The sequence below is a fragment of the Bemisia tabaci genome, unplaced genomic scaffold, assembly GCF_918797505.1.
Source record: "Bemisia tabaci unplaced genomic scaffold, PGI_BMITA_v3".
Classification (NCBI taxonomy): Eukaryota; Metazoa; Arthropoda; class Insecta; order Hemiptera; family Aleyrodidae; genus Bemisia; species Bemisia tabaci.
The window spans coordinates 130356-154834 of NW_027311747.1; the positions used below are offsets into that span (position 1 = coordinate 130356).

The 24479-nt window shown below is 38.7% G+C and overlaps 2 protein-coding genes across 3 annotated transcripts in view; one reads left to right on the top strand and one right to left on the bottom strand.

Moving 5' to 3' along the window:
* LOC109039333 (uncharacterized) overlaps positions 1-24479 on the top strand; it is a 71306-nt gene that overhangs the window by 34409 nt on the left and 12418 nt on the right. The window lies entirely within an intron of this gene.
* Positions 9624-17864, bottom strand: LOC140225840 (uncharacterized). Its single transcript, XM_072305799.1, has 3 exons — positions 15369-17864; positions 12199-14808; positions 9624-10758 (listed from the first exon to the last, which is right to left on the bottom strand). Exon 2 carries the CDS (start codon positions 14262-14264, stop codon positions 13785-13787), a length of 480 nt encoding a protein of 159 aa, XP_072161900.1. The 5' UTR covers positions 14265-14808; positions 15369-17864; the 3' UTR covers positions 9624-10758; positions 12199-13784.

The following is a 24479-nucleotide window of genomic DNA, read 5'->3' on the forward strand; positions in this document are numbered from 1 at the left end:
AACTATTTTCCAAATTGAGATAGAAGTTTGAAACTTTGGGAATGTTTTCGGTCTAAGGTAGCAACTTTTTGGTCTCCCCAAAATTTTGGGAGGCGGCCCCCTTTAAGGGGGGCGGGGGCCAACTTTTTTTTTAAAATGACAACCCCCCCTTTGTGATACCTCATTCGAAAGATAATAAAAATAGAAAATTTTTGGCGCAAACCGCAGGTCAAAATGTTAATTTTTGACAAAATGGCGGCCGGTCAAAGTTCAAAATGGCGGAAATTTGGCATCACCGTTGTTTATTGACGGATTGGTGTGAAACTCGGAATCCAAGGGTTTTTTGAGATGAGAACAACGATTCTGGCATTGGTTTTCCAGAAAAGTCAGTCCTCTTCAAAATGGCGGCGGTCAAAATGGCGGCCTAGAGCGGGGAGGTAGATATTTAGGCTGCATATCGTTGGATTTGCATGAAACTTGGTATCTGGGGGTATTTCGGCACGAGAAGAACGAATCTTTCATTGGATATCTCAAATTTTGACAAATTCCAAAATGGCGGCGGAAAAATGGAGGGAAATCAGTTTTACGGCTGTTTACCGATGGATTTGCATGAAATTCGATATCCTGGCGGATTTTGGCTAGATTAAAAGGAATCTTTTATTAGATTCTTGGAATATTAAATAATTTCATGCTAATCCATCGGTAAAGAGCCGTAAAACTGATTTCTCGCCATTTTTCCGCCGCCATTTTGGAATTTGTTAAAATTTCAGATATCCGATGAAAGATTCGTTCTTCTCGTGCTGAAATTCCCCCAGATACCAAGTTTCATAAAAATTCAACGATATGCAACCTAAATATCTACTTCCCGCTCTAGGCCGCCATTTTGACCGCCGCCATTTTGAAAAGGACTGACTTTTCTGGAAAACCAATGCCAGAATCGTTTTTCTCATCTCAAAAAACCCTTGGATTCCGAGTTTCACACCAATCCGTCAATAAACAACGGAGATGCCAAATTTCCGCCATTTTGAACTTTGACCGGCCGCCATTTTGTCAAAAATTAACATTTTGACCTGCGGTTTGCGCCAAAAATTTTCTATTTTTATTATCTTTCGAATGAGGTATCACAAAGGGGGGGGTTGTCATTTTAAAAAAAAAAGTTAGCCCTCGCCCCCCTTAAGGGGGGCCGCCCCCCAAAATTTTGGGGAGACCAAAAAGTTGCTACCTTAGACCGAGGAACATTCCCAAAGTTTCAAACTTCTATCTCAATTTGGAAAAAAGTTACAGGGGTGGTCAGTGACTTTTGGATAACCCTGTATACATGAACAAGTATCGTCGTCAAAAGGAGGATCAGTCCTTCTCGAAATCGTCATTGAAAGATAGACTGAAAGATATTCACACATGAGTGAACAACTTAACAACTTTAAAGGAATTCCATATTCTTTGTTTGTTCCTGATAGAAGGCCTTACAAACTACTGAACCTTAGCGTATTATTGCGAATATTATGTGCCTCCTACTTACGATGCTTCTTTCTTAACAACTTCATGGATGGTGGCAAGACCGGGTCGGTCACCCATGCCAAAATGTCGGGGCATACCAATGTATCTATTTTCCCCCCTTTTTTTGTACGTGCCGGCCGGCCCGTTCCTTTTTTTTTCATCGAATTTTTTTTCAATTTTATGACGATTTTTTTGTTTTTTATCTCTTTAAAGAAAAAAAATTCATTACAGTTCTCATATGGACCCCTTAGTACGGTGGGTACGATTAAAATCGACGATTTTTTGATTGGAAACTGCCACTTCGGGAGGTCATACTAGATGAAAAAATAAAAGTTTTTGTCCGTAGAACCACTTTCAAATCCGTGCAGGATCCAAGATGGCGGCCGTTAAAGATGGCGGCCAAGCGCTTTTTTGAAGTGCTATATCTCTGTTGCTAACTGTCCAATTTTGATTTCCTTTTTTTTTAAGTAAGAGCTAAAAGGGCCTAAAATATGAATAAATTATAACAAATTCAATTTGGCCAACAATTAGTCCAAAATTTTACAAAAATTTTTTCCTTGAAAATTCATAAAATTTCAAAGCAAAATAACTTTTAACTGAGCAGGAAAATTGATATTTTCTCTTCAGTAAAAGAGATGGGTCTTGATCTCGCGTTTAATTTGATACTAAAATTATTTTTGTGCTACGAGTAGTTAGCCCGCGACAGCCATTTAAGTATCGCGCGATCGGCCGCGGCGCGCGATTTCCACCCCGCGTTCATGGCCACGGGCGCGCTTCACACGTGTAAAAGGCGCTGTATCTCTCCAACCGTTCGTTCGATTTTCAAACTTTTGGTCTCGTTTGAAAGCCACTATAAAGACCTTTTCAAATAATGTGCATTTTTACATTTACCTTTAAATAATTTGCCATATTATGAAAAAATACGTGAATTTTTCAATTTCGATCATCTTAACAGCCGTTGATATTTTGTTTCTGGGCGCAATTAGAGCCCTTTATTTTCTTGAGGTGGATAGAAGATTTTCTGACCTTCAAAATGATACCAAAACCTTTCTTTTGTGACGAATAGAAAACGCGTGAGGACGGTTTTGGTCGCGCGCTCGGGTAGAGGTTCGCCACTTATGCGCCGTGCAACCTCGCGTCGGCCCGCGTTCATGCGCTACAGAACTGGAATATTCGCTGTTTTTTTTTATCATTCATCGCAAAATTTTCATGAAAATTGTTAATTTTGGAAAATCCTTTCATACCCTCTTGAGACGAAGTGAATACCTATAATAAAAAAATAAATACTCTGGTTAACATGATAAATATGAAAAAATGTATAACGAACTAATTACTATTCCTTAAGTTTTTATGAGATGGAGATGAATGAAACCACAACAAATTTGATTCTTTATTTGATTCATTACACTTTTAAACGACGATATATTGCCGATAATCAGCATTCTCATGGAATTTTAGGAACGATTTCTACAATTTTCTTGCTTAGAGGTGAACTCTACTATTTAATTAAAATTGATCGCAAAATGATCAGCGGGCTTAGAATCCTTCCCTACAACCAAGTGCATAGTGCACGTGGAAAACTTTTCCGATGCAACAGCGGCGTTTTTCCCTATTTCGTCCTCAAAGGCACTTCCAGATGCCTGTTTTCAAACCCTGGAAAAATATACCTGCATGTCGCCTCTATTTTTGGCGGTAAATAGAGGTTTTCTTAGCAGGCGCAGGGGCGGATGTCGGTTTTCTTAAATTAAGCCGTCCTCAGTACGAAAAATCAGGAAATAAGCCCCTGCATCTGCTGAGAAAATTTCTACTTACACCAAAAATAGGGAACTTCATAATTTGCCCCCCACAAAAGTGCATTAAAGCAGCACAGACTTTGCGCTGCTGACCAGGTAAGGTATGTTTGGGAACGCGCTTTGTCTCCAGAACAAGAAATTCCTGGCCGTGAGGAGTACGAGTTGATCGAAAAGAGAAGAAGCTGGTCACTCATCAGGTCAAATCTTCTTTCCATTTGGAGCGACTGTCGGGAGATTGTTAAATGCAACTGCAAGTCTGCCTGCATAAAGAGATGCTCCTATGTTAAAGCTCAAGTACAATGCACTTTTATCTGCACGCAATGTTCTGGAGGTGCTCGTATTAGTCATTGCAGTAATAGTTTAACAAAAGTTATTATAAATTGATCCAATTTTAAAAAAATCTTACTAACGCGGAAGACATCATCGATGCCCCCTTAGTGTGCCTTAAATGTCATGCAGGGCGTTTATCGGGCACATTGTCAAAGACGGGGGGGGGGGGGGGGGTTATCGTGGCTGATAAGATGCTCGGATATGGAGAGTTTCCTAAAAATTGAAAGTCCGAAGAAACTCTACTACGTGAACTTTTTGGAGTTCCCAGATTCGTTGTTGGGAAGGATTCTAAACACATTGACCTTTTAGCGATCAATTTCAATGAGTCAGTTGCGCTGGTTACAGAATCGTGTTTTGACATTTGATTCTTGTGGATCAGCTAAATACAAAACGATTTGTACGAACAAAAGCTTTCTTCGTTCAATATTAACCAAGATATCCAACTTTGAAAAATCCGGTTGATGACGTTATCCACAGCGGTACCGCTTTGAATACCGCTTGGGTGTCACTAGTATAGTGACACCCTTGGTTTCTTCCACCTTGCTCTCATTTTTCAGGCTGACACACAATTTCACTGGTTACTCAACGTGAAACAAAATTGAAACATGCGTGAAACTCGGATGAAAGCAAATGGGAGGAAACCAAGGGTTTCACTTCCTCGGTGGGTAACGGCATGAATCGAATTTTTCAAAACACGATATCTCGGTTAACATTGAACTTTCAGAGTTGCTGTTGGAACAGATCCTACTATTTTTAGCTGCTTCACAAGATTCAAGCATCAGAACACGTTTCTGTGACCAGCTCGACTGATCTAAGCAAGAAATTTGTATACCTAAACCATAGCTAATATTCCACGAGAAAGCCGATAATCGCCGTTTTATCCCAATTTAAAATCGAGATAAATTACATAATGAATCAAGTTTGTTGCGGTTTATCATTCATATCATATCTACCAGCGTAATTTAAGAAAACCGACATCCGCCCCTGCGCCTGCTAAGAAAACCTCTATTTACCGCCAAAAATAGAGGCGACATGCAGGTATATTTTTCCAGGGTTTGAAAACAGGCATCTGGAAGTGCCTTTGAGGACGAAATAGGGAAAAACGCCGCTGTTGCATCGGAAAAGTTTTCCACGTGCACTATGCACTTGGTTGTAGGGAAGGATTCTAAGCCCGCTGATCATTTTGCGATCAATTTTAATTAAATAGTAGAGTTCACCTCTAAGCAAGAAAATTGTAGAAATCGTTCCTAAAATTCCATGAGAATGCTGATTATCGGCAATATATCGTCGTTTAAAAGTGTAATGAATCAAATAAAGAATCAAATTTGTTGTGGTTTCATTCATCTCCATCTCATAAAAACTTAAGGAATAGTAATTAGTTCGTTATACATTTTTTCATATTTATCATGTTAACCAGAGTATTTATTTTTTTATTATAGGTATTCACTTCGTCTCAAGAGGGTATGAAAGGATTTTCCAAAATTAACAATTTTCATGAAAATTTTGCGATGAATGATAAAAAAAAACAGCGAATATTCCAGTTCTGTAGCGCATGAACGCGGGCCGACGCGAGGTTGCACGGCGCATAAGTGGCGAACCTCTACCCGAGCGCGCGACCAAAACCGTCCTCACGCGTTTTCTATTCGTCACAAAAGAAAGGTTTTGGTATCATTTTGAAGGTCAGAAAATCTTCTATCCACCTCAAGAAAATAAAGGGCTCTAATTGCGCCCAGAAACAAAATATCAACGGCTGTTAAGATGATCGAAATTGAAAAATTCACGTATTTTTTCATAATATGGCAAATTATTTAAAGGTAAATGTAAAAATGCACATTATTTGAAAAGGTCTTTATAGCAGCTTTCAAACGAGACCAAAAGTTTGAAAATCGAACGAACGGTTGGAGAGATACAGCGCCTTTTACACGTGTGAAGCGCGCCCGTGGCCATGAACGCGGGGTGGAAATCGCGCGCCGCGGCCGATCGCGCGATACATAAGGCGATTCGATGGACGCCATACTTTGTGTCAGAACGGCATGCGATAAATCGCATCAACTGGTTCCATTTTTTCAGGTACTCGTCATTTTTCTCCAATTTTGAGATCGCAATTCTGTAGTCAGGAGACATAAGCACTCACTTACCAATTTTAACAAACAAATTCAACGTAATAAAGACGTGGTTTTTTCAGAGAGAAAATATCGCATTCGATACTGATATCGAAACTGCACTCGAATGCGATATTTTCTCTCTAAAAAAACCACGCCTTTATTACGTTGAATTTCTTTGTTAAAATTGGTAAGTGAGTGCTTTAGTCTCCTGACAACAGAATTGCGATCTCAAAATTGGAGAAAAATGACAAGTAGCTGAAAAAATGGTACCAATTGATGCGATATATCGCATGCCGTTCTGACACAAAATATGGCGTCCATCGAATCACCTTAAATGGCTCTCGCGGGCTAACTACTCGTAGCACAAAAATAATTCCCATCTCTTTTACTGAAGAGAAAATATCAATTTTCCTGCTCAGTTAAAAGTTATTTTGCTTTGAAATTTTATGAATTTTCAAGGAAAAAATTTTTTGTAAAATTTTGGACAAATTGTTGGCCAAATTGAATTTGTTATAATTTATTCATATTTTAAGCCCTTTTAGCTCTTACTTAAAAAGAAGAAAATCAAAATCGGACAATTTGCAACAGAGATATAGCACTTCAAAAAAGCGCTTGGCCGCCATCTTGGATCCTGCACGGATTTGAAAGTGGTTCTACGGACAAAAACTTTTATTTTTTCATCTAGTTTGACCTCCCGAAGTGGCAATTTCCAATCAAAAAATCGTCGACTTTGATCGTACCCACCGTACTATGAGTAAAGTTACAATGTCCACATTTTATAATGCATTTACACCTTGTCATGGTTCCCTCTGCGCCCCACTGCCTCTCGTTTCATCCACTCGTCAATCTCATCACTTCTCTGCAAATCATAGTCATTGTCCAAACATTCAGCGTCTTCTGGATCATCTACGTCATCTCCTTCTTCTTCCATTGAAAGTGCGTCTCATTGACTATTTTCGCACGAGCCATGGCAATACCCGCAAACAAGACTGCAATGAAGGCCTTTTTTCCAAAAACCGCGGGCGCCGCGACTTTCTTCAATGTGCTTGCATGAGATCTTGCTTAAAATTTCGCCCGTAGCGGTATTTTTCAACGTAATGATGGGGATGAGGCCATTTCTGCTATTCTTCCACCCCCAGTAACACGCTTATTTCTTGATGCTCATCCATTGCTGAGTACTTGAGGATAGGAGCATGAAATGTGGCAGCGTCCTCTGAAGGTGGAAGACAAGCTAGATTTTGTACATGGAAAAAAGTCGAAGCAAAGCTTTCATACCTAAATTCAGCCAAAGTTATTTCCGCTCACTCTTGAAGCCATATAATCGGAGTAAAAATTATTTTCCTGCTTTAGAAATTTCTTCTTGCTTTGAGGCTGATTTCTTAAGCATCTGAGCTGGTTCACTTATTAAAGCTGAGTTGCTCTCCAGGGTTTGCTAAAAATTTAACTTTGACTTGGCTGAAGAGTGATGATGTTATGTCACACCCACTAATGGCATGAATGAACAGTATGTGTTCGAAATTCACTCCATTTTGAAGGCTGCCTCAGTTGAAAAGTATTTAAGGAGTCTCAACCTTGCCTGATTTTAAAGGAAAAGCATTTTTGATGTTACTTGACTGAGCTATAAGGAGGACAAGGAGGTTAATATCTTCTCCTACAATGACAGCAATTTCGCCCTGTTTTGCCATTTCCAAGCCCTTTGAAACTTTGATTATGTCAGTGACTTCTTCTGCTTGAAATACAGACATGGTTTTAGCCCTGAAACGTTTTTGAGCCTTTGGATCAAACAGAATTTGTTTTTGCCGTTTTTCAGAAAATTTGCTTGTGATGTTACTGGGACCATACTTTCATGGAATTTTATTTCCACTGATGAAGCTTGTCCTCTTCGCCATCTTGCAGGTCTTTTCGTGCTTAATCTTGTAATATCCTTGGGATAGCCGCCGAAAACGATCAGAAAATTAGCGGGATACACATGGTTGTCGCATCTTGATGAAAATGCCTCATTTTATCTCCAAATCACTCGATGGAGCAAAAAGCGGACATTTATATGACATAAGTAGGATTCTTGTCATCAATTTTATCTACACACAGTGTAAATGTAAAAAAAAAGAAGCCCCCCCGGGACGCGCGCCTCGCGCGCGTTTTTTAGTTTGAGTGTCCGGCCTCAGTTGTTCTGTCTTTTAAGTGACCCGCGCGTCCACCGCGGGAAGAGTCTATTTTCCGAAGGGAGGGGCGGGGGCGGGGAGTTATCAATCTTTGGAGGTTGGATTTACGTTTACACTGTTGGAGGCATTGATTATTCGAATAAGGACTTCATGTCGCCAGATTGCAACAACAATCCTCATGTAATGTCTGATATGAAAAAATGTCAACAAACGCTGTGGCAAGCTTGAATGACGATGGATGAATCTCCATAACCCACTGTGCGACAACATTGCCGTCTTGTCCACCAATTATCAGTCTGTAACCCACTCTGCGGCAATGTAGCCATCGTGTCCACCAATTATCAGTTCATCAGTTGGTGACCTATTGTACGACAACATAGCCGTCTTATCCACCAATTTTCAGGTCGTGACCCACTGTGCGACTTCCCTCCTCTTTTGCCGCACACCCCCCGCCTAAAACTTTCAAAGCTCGCCATTTTTAAACGGCTCGACCGATTTCGCTCAAATTCAATACCAGCCTAGAAATAAGTAAGATCTTCCTTCTGTAAAAATTTCGGGGGAAACCTTTTAATTTGCGCGAGTTATCGCGCCCACAAAATTGAACCTCCCCCCACTTCTCGCCCCCACCATTCGAAATGTAATACTTCGATCTCCGTTTTTTTTTTCGCAGAATGGTAGTCCTGTTCCTCTACTTTACATCGCAAAAAGTTTCACTCGGAAATTTTTTAAAATAAGGGAAATATAACCAAGCAAAAATCGGAAAAACCACGATGAGTCGGAAATATATATATATATAGTTAATTTATTTCATCAAAGAAAGAAAGGTATGGAGTAAGCTAATAGAGCTTCGCATTCTGGCAAAAAAATAGAAACGCATTGGGTTTGGGTACTAAACTACGAGATAGTTTTATTATTGCTTTCACTGCGTGTGTACTCGTTTTTAGAAGGTTTTTACCGTTACATAGAAGATGATTATGATAGCGTTAACGAGATTCTGTGCAACTGCATCAAATTTTAATTAAATTCTTCTGACGTTCTACTAAGCAGTATTTTATTTCTTCTGATGTTCTACTGAGCAGTATTTGAGTTGAATATTTTGTACGGACATTCTTCTTAACAAAGGGGATGTTTGAAGAAAGTTCCGAGGCATTGAGTTGTTTAGTTTGCGGCTAAAGAATAAAAGGAAGTCACCTTCTGACCAAAGTATCACAAGCGCCATGCAGCGTTTCAAAATTTCCACCGCCATTTTATTACATTACCGAGAAATTTTTGGTTTAATCCGTTCGAAAATTTTACGGAGTTTTATCGGCAGCACAAAGAAAATTCTAAATATATATATATATATATATAAACATGAATTCAAACGGCATGCATATTCGTAATCCACGACCCATGATCGATGCTCATTACATGGTCTTTGGTCCAGGTCTGACATCAGGGGAGAACGCAATAGTGTATTTCCTTCGGAAAATACACTAAAACATGCCATAAAATGTGGAATGCGCTATACCGTCTGCTAAGGTCAACAAAAGGGTATAGGGTGGGAGTTCGACAAAAAATGTTGAAGTTCCTCATCTGATTTTTTATTAACAGTTATGCGCCGAAATAAAAAGAGAGGTTTCATTGGAACAACATCGTTTACAACTCAAATTGAACTTCTAACCCGGAGAACGAAGACCGACCCCCCCCCCCCCCCCGCCATTATCCACTGCCGTTCTTGAAAGTCAAGAACTCAAAATTGCACTCCTTTGATCATTCACACTTACACTTACTACGATTTAATGATTAATTGCCTTGAAAGCTCTCTTTTTGCAGGGAGAGTTACAAAAATTGCCTAACTCCAATAATTGCCTGAAACTTTGCAACGCTGTAACGGCATTTGTTATCATCCGATCTTAACCATCTTGGACTCATTTTAATGGAAATTTTATGTACTTTAATTTGGAAAATAACTACTTTTGCCGTAATTTCCATAATATACGAGTTATTTCCGTTTTTTAGCCGAAAAACGAAAATTTCGGCCATTTTTTCAAGATGGCGGCTTTGCCTCGCCTCAGATCTTTTCGCAAATATAAAATTCGGATTCAGCGATGAAAAATACATAGGAATAGTATATCAGAAAGTTTCCTCAGAAATTGTCTCTACTTAGCCCCTATATGTGCTCTATTGACTGGACTGCATCTCGTTGGACACATTTTACATACCATGACAAGAGCTTTTTTATTCCATCACCGTAAAACTGGCGATTCTGTTTTTGCAACCACTTTTGTACAGCTTCTTTCACCTCATCGTCGTCTACGGAACTTTTTTCGCCAAAACTCTTCTCTAGCTCAGGAAATAAGTGATGAATCATTTGGGGTGAGATCCTAAGAATAAGGAGGATGTGAGAAAGATCTTATTTTAAGGAGGTCAACAACTGATTGGTCATATGAGCTTTATGGGGCCCAGCATTGTCATGAAGCAGCATCACTTGACGAGACAAAAAGCCAAGGCATTTTCTTTTGAATGCTGATTTGTGATTTGAGCCTTTTCATGACATCACAGTTTCTGTTTGCATCAATATTTGTGCTTCTTTCTAAGAAATAAATGAGTAACACTCATCGAGCACCCCTAAAGACGCGCGTAAATTTTGGACACACGGTCGTGAGAGACGGGTGTGGGAAAACTGATGTCACTCGGCACTCAGAAGACCAAATTTAAAAAACTGAAGCGTTTTAGAAAGCTGAGAGTATGAAAATTCTTAAACTTTTTACAGATTTAAATTATCTTTATTAATTTAAAAGATATGACAAATATTAACTTACTTCACGAATACCCCTCGTATGGTACCAACTGATACCAAGTATCATTTGGACTGCATTTTGCAATTTGGAACTATAAATTCTGGCTCATCTGAAAAAAAACAAGCGGGAAAGCTCTAATACGTGGGTATTAGAGAAGCGCTCAGCGGTGAGCGCAATTTTAATGAGTCCCAGATTTAATTTACTACCTATTAACTGAGTATGTTAAAATTTTCAATAATTAAAACATCTAAAATTGTGCTTCCTCCCCCCCCCCCCCCCGAAAAAAAAATCCAAGATCCATAAGAAAAATAATGATCCATTACTTAAGTACCGAAATATTAATACATAAAAAATCCTCGATTTCTCATAAAAACAGAGAAAACTATTACGGCTCCAAAAAAATAACTTTTCTAGATTATTTGAAGAAAATGTATCAAAGATGAACGTATCACTTAACGAGGCCAAATTAATTATTTTAATGATGCCCTAATTGGACACGTAAAAAATATTATAGGTAAATAAATGAACGAAATATAAATATTAATAGGTAAATGATGAGACAATAAACGAAATCAATCAACTGCAACTGATTGTGAGTACTGAAGGTAACTTTTCGCGAATCGAAGGCACCATGTGTCCGCTAGGTTGCAGCACACTACGCTAAAACCTTCTAATGACTCTTGATCAGACACAACCTTTCCTATGTTTATTGTTTATGCTCTATGATACTCTGTCTTCGTGATAACAGGATTTCATACAATACAATAATCTAATAGGTAATTACGTAAATAGAGAAAGAGAATTCTTACAATACCAGAATTATAACCAGGGTAAACGGAAATTACATTCATTTTTTCCTCCTCATATTATGTTGAGCCTTAGTGAAAAATCTTTCCCACTTTCCTTCCGCAGTTTTCCTTCTGACAGCAAATTGTTAATCATGTTCTCCTGAAATCCTTGCTTTCATTTAGTAGATTCGGAATTTCTCATAAATTTTAGGAATTTAAATGCGTTTACAGAAATTTCTGGCCAACCAAAGGCAGAAGTTGCCTCTACGCCTTAATTTATATAGGTAACTTACGTTCTGTGTAATTAATAAACCATGCTGGCCCAAATATCTGAAACCCTCTACTGTGATAACATTCGAATCAGTCACTGTTACAGGGACAGTAATATCTTCAATGTAATCTGTAGGGATATTGTAGGTATAGGTATATCGTAACAAGTCAACAGTGAAACTAGCAGACCATGTATCTCGTTTGCGGTGCTTAAAAATCTCCGCTCTCATTTTATTCTTTTGACAGAGAACAAATCATTTTTCCTCCTTGGTTTTCACAGAGTTTTCTTCGCACAGAGAAGAAAATTTGCAGAAGTTTTTATAAATTGATGTTGGTTGGTTTTCCGTGTAAAGAAGAAAGTATGAAAGGAAGTCTACAACGTCGCAAACCGAGATACGGGGTCTGGTAATTCCACCGTCCAACTGTATTTTACAGAAATTACATTGTGAGTATGGAGCTGATCACTAGAATTACTATGCATAGATATGTACCTAGGATAAGGGTGGTTGCAACAGTATTTGTCATGAATGGTCCATGACACCTGCAGAAAAGATCGGTGGTTCCTGAGTGATGATAAGCAGGTCTCGTAGGTTTCGTTGAAACGCATGATTCTCATATGTATCTGTAGAGGTATAGAGTTTTGGCCTGCTGAGGAGTTGAGTAAATTAGGAGCCATTGCTCATTAGCTGATAAAATTAGGAGGAAACACGATGAAACTGTAGAACTTTTGATACTTTGAGAATGTAAACAAAGACTCAACCTCAAAAATCTTTCACAATAATATTGTGTAAGGTAACTGCGCCAATGAATGGCACCTTAGTGGTGGAGGTTGACTTTGATTAGTTCTCATAATTTCAAAACTTGATGAATCTTTAAGTTTTTGCAATCAATCTTCAGCAAATCTTTTCTAATTTGTGAATAAAACCAAAATTCGTTTTAATCTTAAAAATAAATGTTAAAATAACTGGTTTTAATGAAAAAATTCATGATGCACCAGTGAATGACACCTATGCACCAGTGATTGACATCCAACTGCCCCAGTTCATGGCACCCCCTGAAGATTTTTACTTTCACTCGAAAAAGGACCCTAAGTCATGGAACCAGATTGTTTTTTTCCATTGAAATTTTACAGTTAGGCAATGAATTCGGTCGTGAAATTCAAAACAAAACAGGTTGTTTTAAATGTATCTTAAAACTCTTTCTTCACCTGAGTTTGTACGTTCTGCATGAATTAACTTTCCCTCAGAATGGATTTTTTTAGGAGGTAGGACATTTTAAATTGAAGAAAATTGAATTTGTTTAAAACTTTTTAATGTATCAAAAATAAGAAACAGCAAAAAAATTAAATGAAATGCACAGTGGAACAGAATAAACTCTTTGAATACAAAAATCCTGAAGTAAACCATGAGTAATTCATTACTTTCAACAATCTCATATCAAAAGGAACATTGAAACTTCTTAAAATAAACCAACTAAGTAAACATATTTATCAAGAATTTTCTATAATATTGCACTTTTACTACCTACTTAGCTTTTAAAAATATACTTGCAATCAGTCTCAGGTGCATTATTTAGTTATAACCTTTCTTAAATGTAATGACTGGAACATATAGAACCAAAATAATAAGTGTATTTGGCAAAATTACTTTTTAACAGAACTCAGTAAGTAAGTTATGAGAGACCATTATGGTAACTTAAATATCACAAAAAACCAAAAAAAAGTTAGACCTACTTAGGAAAAAATTAAACGCGATATTTCCTCATTTCTGGAACGCAACTAACACCTCTGCTGTTGCGAATAGTTGGGGGTTCAATAACTTCTTTAATGTCTGTTAGATCATAATGAAACGTATCCTCTTTCTCGCGCCATCGCCATCCATCTGGACCAGCCATGGTCATAGCACTGACCTTCGCTCCAGTTTGAGTTGTTTCCAAAATAACGCCCGGAAAATATTCACCTTCATAAACAAATATGACATATACATTTTTCTTCAAGTCACTAAGCGCTAATGTTTCAACAGCTTCTGGAACAGTTGAAGGAGAATCAGGTGAATCTATGGTGTCCGAATTTTCATCGCTAGAACTTGATTCGATAAATAATTGACGACGTGGTTTTGATTTCGGTTTCTTTTTTGGTACAGCCTTTTCGGCTTCTTTTTCCTTCTGCTTCATTTGTTCGTTTTTCTTTCTGTTTTTGTTCTTCTGTTTTCTGTTTCTGTTTCTGTTCTGTTTCTGTTTGTCCTTCTGTTTCTGTTGTTTGTGATAAATGCAAGGCCCACTGCACTAGCGTCTCCTCATTTGTTCTTCCCAACACTGCTTCTGGGCCGACCTCCCTATCCTCTGCGGAGCCGGAATCTTTCAGTTTTCTCTGTAGAGTCGACCGCGGTACTTTAAACTTCTTTGCAGCTGCTTTGCAGCTCATGCGTATTCCATCTGCAGCTCCTCTAACACTATCCATTGCATCCTGCGTGTCAGACGCTTTATACATGAACTTTGGCCTCTTGACAACTTTCCGTACTTTCGCCTTAGCCTTAGATTTCTTCTTGGCTTTGACCATGACTGCAATCTACAAAGAGGAAATTTAGCAATCAATTCAGTTGGCGAGTTTAAATCGTTAAAAGAATATTTAAATTTAAAATCCTGGTGAAGTAATGTGTATTTTAGTTAAAAATGCGGTTATCCCAAATTTAAGTTGAGGTGTATCGGAGTTAATTCAACATTGAGATGACTCTGTTTGTTTCATAATTCAAGTATTTTTGTATTTTAAGTTAAAAATGTAAAAAACACAGGCAAATATTCATCAATAGTCCGAAACTTTTGAAAAGGAAAAGTTTGTAACAAGGGTGCCATTCATCGGCTCGCTCAAAAAACTCCATGGAACCACTAATGGGCACCCATGCCATTGACTGGAATTAGCTGCAAATGATTGTACCACTTCGGGGCACCCCTGTTTTTAATGCTGAAAATCAATTTTAGCTCATTAAATTAGTAGAATTAGATTCAAAATATCACTATTACTGGTTCAAAAAGTTTTCAGCACAACAGGTTCAATGGAAAAAAATAAGAAAAATGATTTAGAGCTTGAGTTAGCTTACCTGAAACTTAAGGTTAATCTTCAGCTGTAGTTCCGAAAAAATCCACCACGTCGCGCTGCTAAAATCCGACTCCGAAATCAGTGATTATTTAAATATCACAATAGGTATCTTAAATTCTAAGACTCATAAGTTCTAGCAGCATACGTCTGGAATCCTTAGAAACAAACGCGAGCTTTGAAAGTCTAATAATAAAAGCTGTAAATTGATCCCAGTTTCTCTTACGGGATATCTGTAAGTGCGAGAGAGACAGCTCACGGTGGGAGAGAGATATCTGCCAACTGCTGAGAGCGATCAAGCGCGATTGGTTGCATCAAGGTCATCATGCTTAACCCTACTTTTTTCTGGGATCAAATTGCAGAGCTTCAGAAATGACTTTTCACGTTGTTTTTAGGGTCAATAGGAAGAAGAATGTTATAGCTAGAACTTATTTATCTTCGATTTAAACAGAAATTCCTTCAACTTTTATAAAAGCTCAAGGACTCACGTGGTGCTGTACGGACTCTAAAACACAGCGGTGGCGCCCCCTGCGCGGAGAAATTTCTTACTTCACGCAGCTGTAGATACACCTTAAGGAAACCACACTTTTTCTCAGCACCTGACCTCCTTAGGATTGTTTATTTTTCTTCTTCTTCCTCCTCCTTGCTGGAACTGTCAGCTGTTGTTGTTTTGAACTGCTATCTGGTGGATATTTTTGAAACAATTTTTTCTTTGCCACAAAGGTAACCCATGGCTTATTAATTACATATTTTCGCTGAGGGTGCCATTAACTGGTGCAGTGCCCAAAACTGGCACACTTACCTTACTCAATTTCCAAAAACTCTATGGTTCATGAATTTTTTAATCAAAGGTAAGTAAAAGTTCTCCAGCTGGATGAGAGATGGCCGTAGTGATCATTCGACGAAATTCTCTCTGAGCCATTTTACCTATTCATGGAATCAAGTAAATGTAGGTCCCCGTTTATTAGACGATGCGACGCATGAAAAAATGCCAGGCGAAAGCAGTATCTTTTGTTATTGTAAGTCATAAAATCAGGTTGTAGGTAAGAAAACTTCCTCACACATGGAGGTGACGTAACTTTCAACCTCATCTCCTACATAGTCTGGTGGAACACTTATTATCGTCTTACGGTAAATAATGGAGAAACCTTGTTTTATCGTCTCAAAGCGAGTCCTTAAGGAATGTTATTTACCTTCTTTACTGAAAAGTAGACAACAGGCCAGTTGAAATTTTGCTCTCATTGAGCGTTCAAATGCCTGTGTTAGGTCTGCGGAGATAACACATAAGGTGTCTTGCAATGAATCTGACGGAACCAAATTCACCAGAGAGTGAATGAGTACTTAAATGAGTCATGAAACCTAGAATTTTTAGTTCAAATAAGAGGCTAACACATACCTTTGTTATGGAGCAATGTGAGAGGTAGAATGTAGCGGTTTCAGAGTAGAGTGTTATAAGGAAGATTTATGAAACTGTCGGTGCCGCAAAAAATCTTAGACTTTGAAAGTACACAATTTTCTGCTACTTCAGATATCTCAGATTTTTTGACACATAGTTAAACTCAATAAATAGAAGTTGTGAACTGACAGGGATGTGATGACGACATCGCTTTGAGAATAACAGATATTCTATGATCAAGGATACACTCGAGCGGTCCTTTTCATAATTTGCAGCGATGAGGTGGTGACAATTACGAAGGTACAAATCCCTGCGCTTGAGCTGCGCAAAATGCTCCAGTCGTTTATCTATGCTATTCAGCATAAAAATGCAAACCGTGTTGTAATTGGTGCTTGAGAACAACTGTGGTACACTAGTATAATGAAGCATTTTGCATATATCGCAAATGGCAGATCTCCTACCTGACATACTTTAATTAACCCAAAAACACTAAAACAGTCTCTGAGGTAGCATGATAATTGGTCAAATAATTTCACAGCATTATACTTCAGAAACTTTCACAAACTTCACGAGGTGGGCAGAACGAGTCTGAAGACAAGACACGACATACGTTGAATAATTCCAAAATATTATGCTTCAAATTTCAGACAATTTCACAATCTTAAATTTCACAACACAATCTTAAACGAGGCGGATGGATTATGGAATTAATTATGGATGGAAGGAGATGGACGAAATATGAAAACACAAAGGAGTAAGCGAGACGCGAGAAGCAAATACGGGAGAGTAGTGTCATCTGAATCTGAATCGCGGCTATGTACCTACAGAAAATGAACATTGATACACCAGAAGAGGGCCAAAGACGCCAAAACTCATGAACCAATCAGAGAAGGGCAAAAGGATGGCAATACTCTCCAGTACCTAGGTCAAAGACACATAACCTAGATGTAGGCGAATTCTACTAAGGTCTCCGAATAAGGTTATCACCGGTGGAAAAGTTTTCGGAAAACAGAACGCGAATCTTGAACTTTCAGAAGTAATTATAGGATAACTATAAACCGCATAGCAAAGAGAGTTTTAGGACTGTTATTTATTTCTTACGCTAATTTGCATTTAATCGTATTCACAGAGGCATAATGAGGTAATCAAAAAAAAAAAAAAGTAAAAATGGCGTTTCGTGCATCGATGAGTTGGTGCGCCATTTGATCGCTTGAGCGCCCTAGTATACTAGAGCTCTAGTGGCAGGTCGAAATCAAAAAGCGCCGCCTATCGGCTGAGCGCTTAACACTTGTGTGCATGGGGAAACTAATGGTACATACGTTATTTTTAAACAGGGCTAGAATTTATAGCTCCAAATTGCAAAATGTAGTCCATTTCAGATCTGTTGTTATCTAGGTACTTCTAACTGCTACCACTCATCAGTTCAGATCAGTTGAAGCCATCATCTGGCCCAATCTCTATTGATGTCTACTGATACTCCGCGCCAAAACGTTGACGAACTGATATACCTTCAACTGATCTTTTTTAAAACAGGGATCCTTCCGCTTGTCAGCGCTGTCGCTTCAAAAGTGAGGGATGATGCTGCTCCGTACATCGCACCAGACTTCCCCCATTACAAGAGTAAACCGGAGGTTGAGCCATCGCCGATCCCCATGGATAATGAAGAGGAGCCGCAAATTGACACCCAAATAGTTAATTTTCCATTAAAACCCTTGAAAAATGATTATGTAGCCCTTGATTGTGAAATGGTGGGTGTAGGCAAAAACAAGAAAGGGAACATGCTAGGCAGAGTATCCATTGTGAACTGGAACGAAGAATGTATACAGGGTGTACCAAAAGTCCGTCCCACCCCTGCTAACTTTTGAACGAATTGAGCTAGGGTAATGAAACTTTGGGAATGTTCCTATCTCAAAAGGGACCATCTTTTGGGGGGGTCAAAATTTTGGTTCCCCCTCAGGGGGGCGCGGGGGGCCCCAAACTTTTTTTTTTCAAATGGCAACCCCTATCTTGTGATACCTCATTCGAAAGAGCATTAAAAACTAAGAATTTTGGCGCAAACCGCAGATCAATATCTTAATTTTTGACCGAGTTATGATAGGTCAAAGGTCAATTTTGACCTATTTTCAAAAAATCATAACTCCGGTTCAAATTATCGTAGAGAAAAAAATAAAACGGGAAAATTTACCAAATTGTGTCCGCTTTTAAGTAAAAATTGCAGAAATCACTTCGCTGTAATTTTAAGGGGGGGCTCGGACCCCCAAATACGTCAATTCAAAGGTCATTCAATTTTCCCGCGAAAAAAGGCAATTTCCCCTAGATTTGCCTCCACATTATCTCAGTAAGGTCAAAATTAGTTCAACATTACGTTGGTAAGTCCCCAAATTTCGGGAAAAGTTAAAAAAAACGAAATTTAAGGTGATTAAATGTGACCGTTTAAATTTCGTTTTTTTTTAACTTTCCCGAAATTTGGGGACTTGCCAACGTAATGTTGAACTAATTTTGACCTTACTGAGATAATGTGGAGGCAAATCTGGGGGAAATTGCTTTTTTTCGCGGGAAAATTGAATGACCTTTGAATTGACGTATTTGGGGGTCCGAGCCCCCCCTTAAAATTACAGCGAAGTGATTTCTGCAATTTTTACTTAAAAGCGGACACAATTTGGTAAATTTTCCCGTTTTATTTTTTTCTCTACGATAATTTGAACCGGAGTTATGATTTTTTGAAAATAGGTCAAAATTGACCTTTGACCTATCATAACTCGGTCAAAAATTAAGATATTGATCTGCGGTTTGCGCCAAAATTCTTAGTTTTTAATGCTCTTTCGAATGAGGTATCACAAGATAGGGGTTGCCATTTGAAAAAAAAAAGTTTGGGGCCCCCCGCGCCCCCCCTGAGGGGGAACCAAAATTTTGACCCCCCCAAAAGATGGTCCCTTTTGAGATAGGAACATTCCCAAAGTTTCATTACCCTAGCTCAATTCGTTCAAAAGTTAGCAGGGGTGGGACGGACTTTTGGTACACCCTGTATACGATAAATATGTCAAGCCCAGGAAAATAGTCACTGACTACAGAACCAGAGTTAGTGGCCTAATAGCTACAGATCTTCAAAATGGTGAGGATTTTACTGTTGTGCAAAAAGAGGTTCATAGTATTCTGGAGGGTAAAATTATAGTCGGTCATGCCTTAACCAATGATTTTAAAGTATTATTTCTGAGTTATCCACGAAGAAAAATTCGTGACACTTCAAATTTTTTTAGATTTCGTCAGACCTGTGGTAAAAGACCAAGTTTGAAAAAATTAGTGGCCACATTTTTACACAGGAAAATCCAAGATGGGGAGCATTGTTCAATTGAGGATGCAAAAGCAACAATGCAACTTTTTAAATTGTTTTGTGAAGAATGGGAGTCTAGTATGAATGGGAGTCTACCCTGGTAAAAATGGCAAGTGTTAGGTCAGTGAATTTTCCACTGAGGTCAGTGCAATTTGCTCTGAGGTCAGTTCAGTTTTCTCTGACGTAAGTGTTAAAGCACTTATCCAAGAAGTCAGCACTGATGTAAGAGGCACTGACGTCGGGAGAAAGACTTACCTAAGTGCAGAGAATGTCTCTGAGGTAAGCGGGACTGAGGTCAGGACTTGGTTCAGAGGGTAAGTCTCTGACATCAATCTTAATCGAACCGCACTCACTCCCAAAAAGTAGAGATGGCTCCCCCTTCCCCCACTCTACTTCATTTTCGTGGGGGAATATTTCCTCGGAACACGGGGACCACAAACTTTATCTTTCAGAGAGGCATATTTTGTAGAAGGTGGGATTTTCTAAGAGGGAAGGAAAACTAGTTTAAGTAGCCACACTCTTGAATAATTTGTTTTACCCTCTTCGTTTAAGATGGCACTTAAATAATTAAAACACAACAAAAAATGAGATCGATAAAAATATTATCACCGCTAAAATATGTATTTAGATATATTTATTTAAGCATTATTATTTTTTTATAAAAAAAAATAGTTTTAAATTTGGTTTTAATTTTTTTCAGTTTTAACTGTTTTTAAAATGTTTCAGTCTCAATTTTTTTTAAAATTTTCCTACTTTATTTTCAATTCTTTTCTAACTTTTTTACTCCTTTACTTTCAATTTTTGTATCTGCTAATTTATATTTTTTGTATAATTTCAACTTTCATTATTTTTTTTGCATCATTAGCTTTAATTTTGAATTTTAGTGCGATCCATTTTTTTTTTCAATGAAACGTAACTTACAAAACTTCATTTACATGTTGATTGATTAAAAAAGAATAATAGAAAAAATTAAGTATCGGATTCACATTCAAAGACAAAATCACCATTTGCTGGCAAAATTACCCCAATGGGGGCCCTGAAATGGTAAAATTAAGCCCCTAACACGTACACGCGCAGGTAGTGTAGTGGTTCAATCGCTAGGACGATCACCGAAGTTAAGTTACGTCGGGCGTAGTTAGTACTTAGATTGGAGACCGCATGGGAACTAGCGATGTCCCCTGAAGATTGTGATACTTGCTTGGGACTGAAAACTCACAGCAGCCCTCCCTGATCGTCAAATAGTGACTTTAACGTACCTGGCAGATCGGTAATTAACGAAATTTTTGCCTGTACAGTATTTCTGGGAGTTTCCACTCCGCTTACGTCTGAGACACTTAGGTCAGTGCCACTTACATCAGAGGCACTTGCCTTTGGAACAGACCTAACACTGAGGTAGCAGATCAGCGCCCGGCAGCACTGACATCAGTGCTTAGGTCTGTTCCAAAGGCAAGTGCTACTGATCTGAGCACTTGCCATTTTTACCAGGGTAGTATGAATGGGAATGCAAATAAAATTTGTTTTACCTCTACCCATGATTTCAATCCTTTCACTCCTATATTAAACCAATATCTTATCCCAAGGAGTTTATACCAGTCCCAGAAAGATGTTTTCATATATCGTGAGGAATTACAGTTGGTTTCCTATTAAACATCATTGTACATTTTTAGAAAGTTTTCTGCATCTATTATATAAATCAACAAGTTTTATTCCGCAATAATTTTCATGATTTTCCTTTGCTCCGACACGAAAGTTCTACAGCAATTCTCTGCAAATGTATTGGTTGGTTTTTTTTTTCGTTTCTATAAAATAATTAAAGTTTAATAACTTCAATCAGGGGATTCAATTAGGGGAGTTATCAGTGGGGTTTTTTAATAACAAAGGGACTGTAACAAGGGTGTTGTTTGTCGCCAACCTTATTTAAAGTGTACCTTGAAGAGGTTTTAAAGGAATGGAAGAGATCCTGTTTAAGAATGGGCGTCCCGCTACGAGAAGATGGTACCCTTTATACTCTGTGCTTTGCTGATGATCAGGTGGTAATAGCTCAGGACGAGGAAGATGCGAATTACATGACGCGCAAGTATACCGTAAGTGGGGGATGGAAGTTAATGTGGTAAAGACGGAGAAGTTGGTTATCGGTGGTGATCAGCAAGCACTGAACTGGAGGATAGTCGGAAAATTCAGGACTGTGAAGAGTATATAAATATCTAGGAGTTTGGTTAATTAAGGACGGAAATTTGGATCGGACCATTAAAGAGCGGAATGTGCAAGGCAGGAAAGCTATCGCGATGCTAAATGGGGGTTATCTGGGACCAGAGTATCTCCAAGGAGACCAAAAGAAAAATTTACAACGTCATCGTGAAGAGTATCGTAACTTACGGGAGTGAGGTCTCGCAACTCAAGAAAAGAACTGAAGACATGCTTAGGGCAACTGAGATGGACTTTTGGCGAAGGTCTGCTGGGATATCGAGAAGAGAGCGTATCCGCAATGAAAAGGTACGCGAGATAATGGGTGTGGAGAAGGACATCGTGCACGATATCAGGTCCAAGCAGTTGGTCTGGTATGGACATGTGCGAAGGATGGCAGATGATCGGTTGCCCAAGCAGCTCGTAACAAGTGTAATAATAAATCACCCTTGATAATTTGCATCCATAGGTTGGCTGCCTTTTTGGGCCCTAAAAACTCCATGGCCTTTCCTCAAAATTACCGACATGTCCGTAATTTCTCTGTATAGATTCTCTACCCTGCAAGGACCTCCGAAACCCCTCACTTCGGAGCTTCTGCACACCGAAAAAATTAGGATAATGAATAATCATACCGGGTTTCTCTTTAAAAAAAAAAAAATACCACGATCTCAAAAATGTTGTTCTAATCGTCCTCACACTGAACTTAGCATTCCAAGGACGTAAAATAGCAGTAGGGGAGTAGGGGTAGTTAAAAAGAACGTTTTGAGAACGTCACACATGTTTAAGAACTAGGATGATTTTGCGACCAAATGTTTAGATTTTGAGGAGGGAGGCTCTGCCCCCCTCCTGCAGGAATATCGCCAGCATGAGTGAGCGATTTTGAACTTTCAGGCGGAGATTTATGTTGAAATTTTCCGCGTATTTATGACGAAACTGCAGAAATGCGTAACTCGATTTGCTGCGTTGCAGATTTCCTGTCAATTTATTTTTTTACATGGAAAACTACCGAACGTCATTTTTTCAAAATGTTAGTGATTTATTTTCTCCTCATAAAGAATATACTTCAAACCACGCGATGTTGATTCGGTCTGATTTTAAAAAATAAAATGGGATCGGAGATTTCGAAACACTGCAATCGAGATGATTATAGTCGACAGTTGTTGTGAATAACACGCAGTTTTGCAATTTCACCTTCGATGTGTATCAACGAGACTTTCTAATAATTCCTGATTTGCACTATTTTGATTGAATGATTTTCCTTTTCACCTTAAAGGATTTTCAGACTTATTAAACCAGATCCTGAATTTTTAACCGTCACAAAAAGTTCCAGATATCGGAAAGAACGTAAAGCGGTATTGCGATGAGGTCAAAATGGACCGACGTTTTTCTGATGTTTTTCGTCTTTTTACTCCTATGAAAGTATGTTCCTTCTTTCTCTTGTGCCATTAAATTCATGTCTAGCGAATCATACTCGCAAACATGGAAAAATAGGATGCAAACATGTTTTTACATCATCCTGAAAGTGTAAGTCATGAGAGTGACGGCAAAGTCTTTTTAAACCCCTCTTTTGCGGCTGAAAGGGCACGGGAGTTAATCGTGCGTGACTTAACGACATAAAACGTATCTTTTTACGTCAGTTTCGCGATCCGCATTTGCCAAAAATTTCAACGGAGTGTTGATGGAATGACAGAAATGAAATCAGCGTTCGTCATGAAATAAACGGAGCCCGTTTTTGACACACAAACGGTGCGAGTCAATGAGGCATTTTGACGCACCAATGAGAGTTGCGGTGCGTCAATTCAATTCAATTAAAAGTGTAAAAACAAGCCGAAAACACACCGTTCCCTTCGGTGGCAGTGGCCACCTCACCTTAATTTGACTTAATCGGCCAGATTTTCCGTGAAGTGCTCGTCTCAAAATTTCCACGTGCGTGTTTTCCCGCAAATAAAGCGTGCTTCGCTGGCACATCGTGATGCGTAACACCGACATTAAATTATGACGTACAGCGGTGCCAACTTATGGCATTCGTATAGGTGGACCTGTGACCTCTGTGGGATGAGAAGTAAAAGTTAGCAAACTGAACCGATCTAAAGCACTGCGTTGCACCAAGAGTGCAGTTTATTTTTCTGTCATATCGGCAAATGCTAGAATTGTGGGAATGTCCTGGGAAATTCTAAAATTTTCTCCAACGATATATTATACTAGCCATGTCTGGATCGACTTCCAAAAACGGGTCGACATGTTAATGGACTTGCCATTTGGGAGATTTCAACCAGTGATGATGTGAATTCGTGAAACTTAAATGCAAGGGTGGGGGAATTGTATGAGCAAATCAACGCTGAAACTGTGAAATTCGTGGTTCAAAATGGAGCCTTTTCGTGCGTATGAAAAGGGTTGGATTTGGCGTAGGACGAGATGATGTCACCCTGCACCAATCGGTATAACGAGTCTGGATCACTACGGCTACGAAAAATGTTCATTTTTTGCAAGTGAATCACAATAAAATTGTGGATTGATTTGCTATTTATCCGGTGGTATCGTGCCTACAACGATTTTAAGTGCCTCGATTACAAAAAAATTGACCTATAGTCAAATATCAGCCGATACTGATAAGAAAAAAACTATTTAAAAATGGATTCGACTACTGCGGCACTCATCGCCTTCATTTTCCCATAATTGGCGTGCGTCTGAAAGAAAAAACATTCAATTCACGCAAGCTTCAAAATCGGCTTCCCGAGGCTTTTGAATACACTCTGCCTCCTCTTAAATA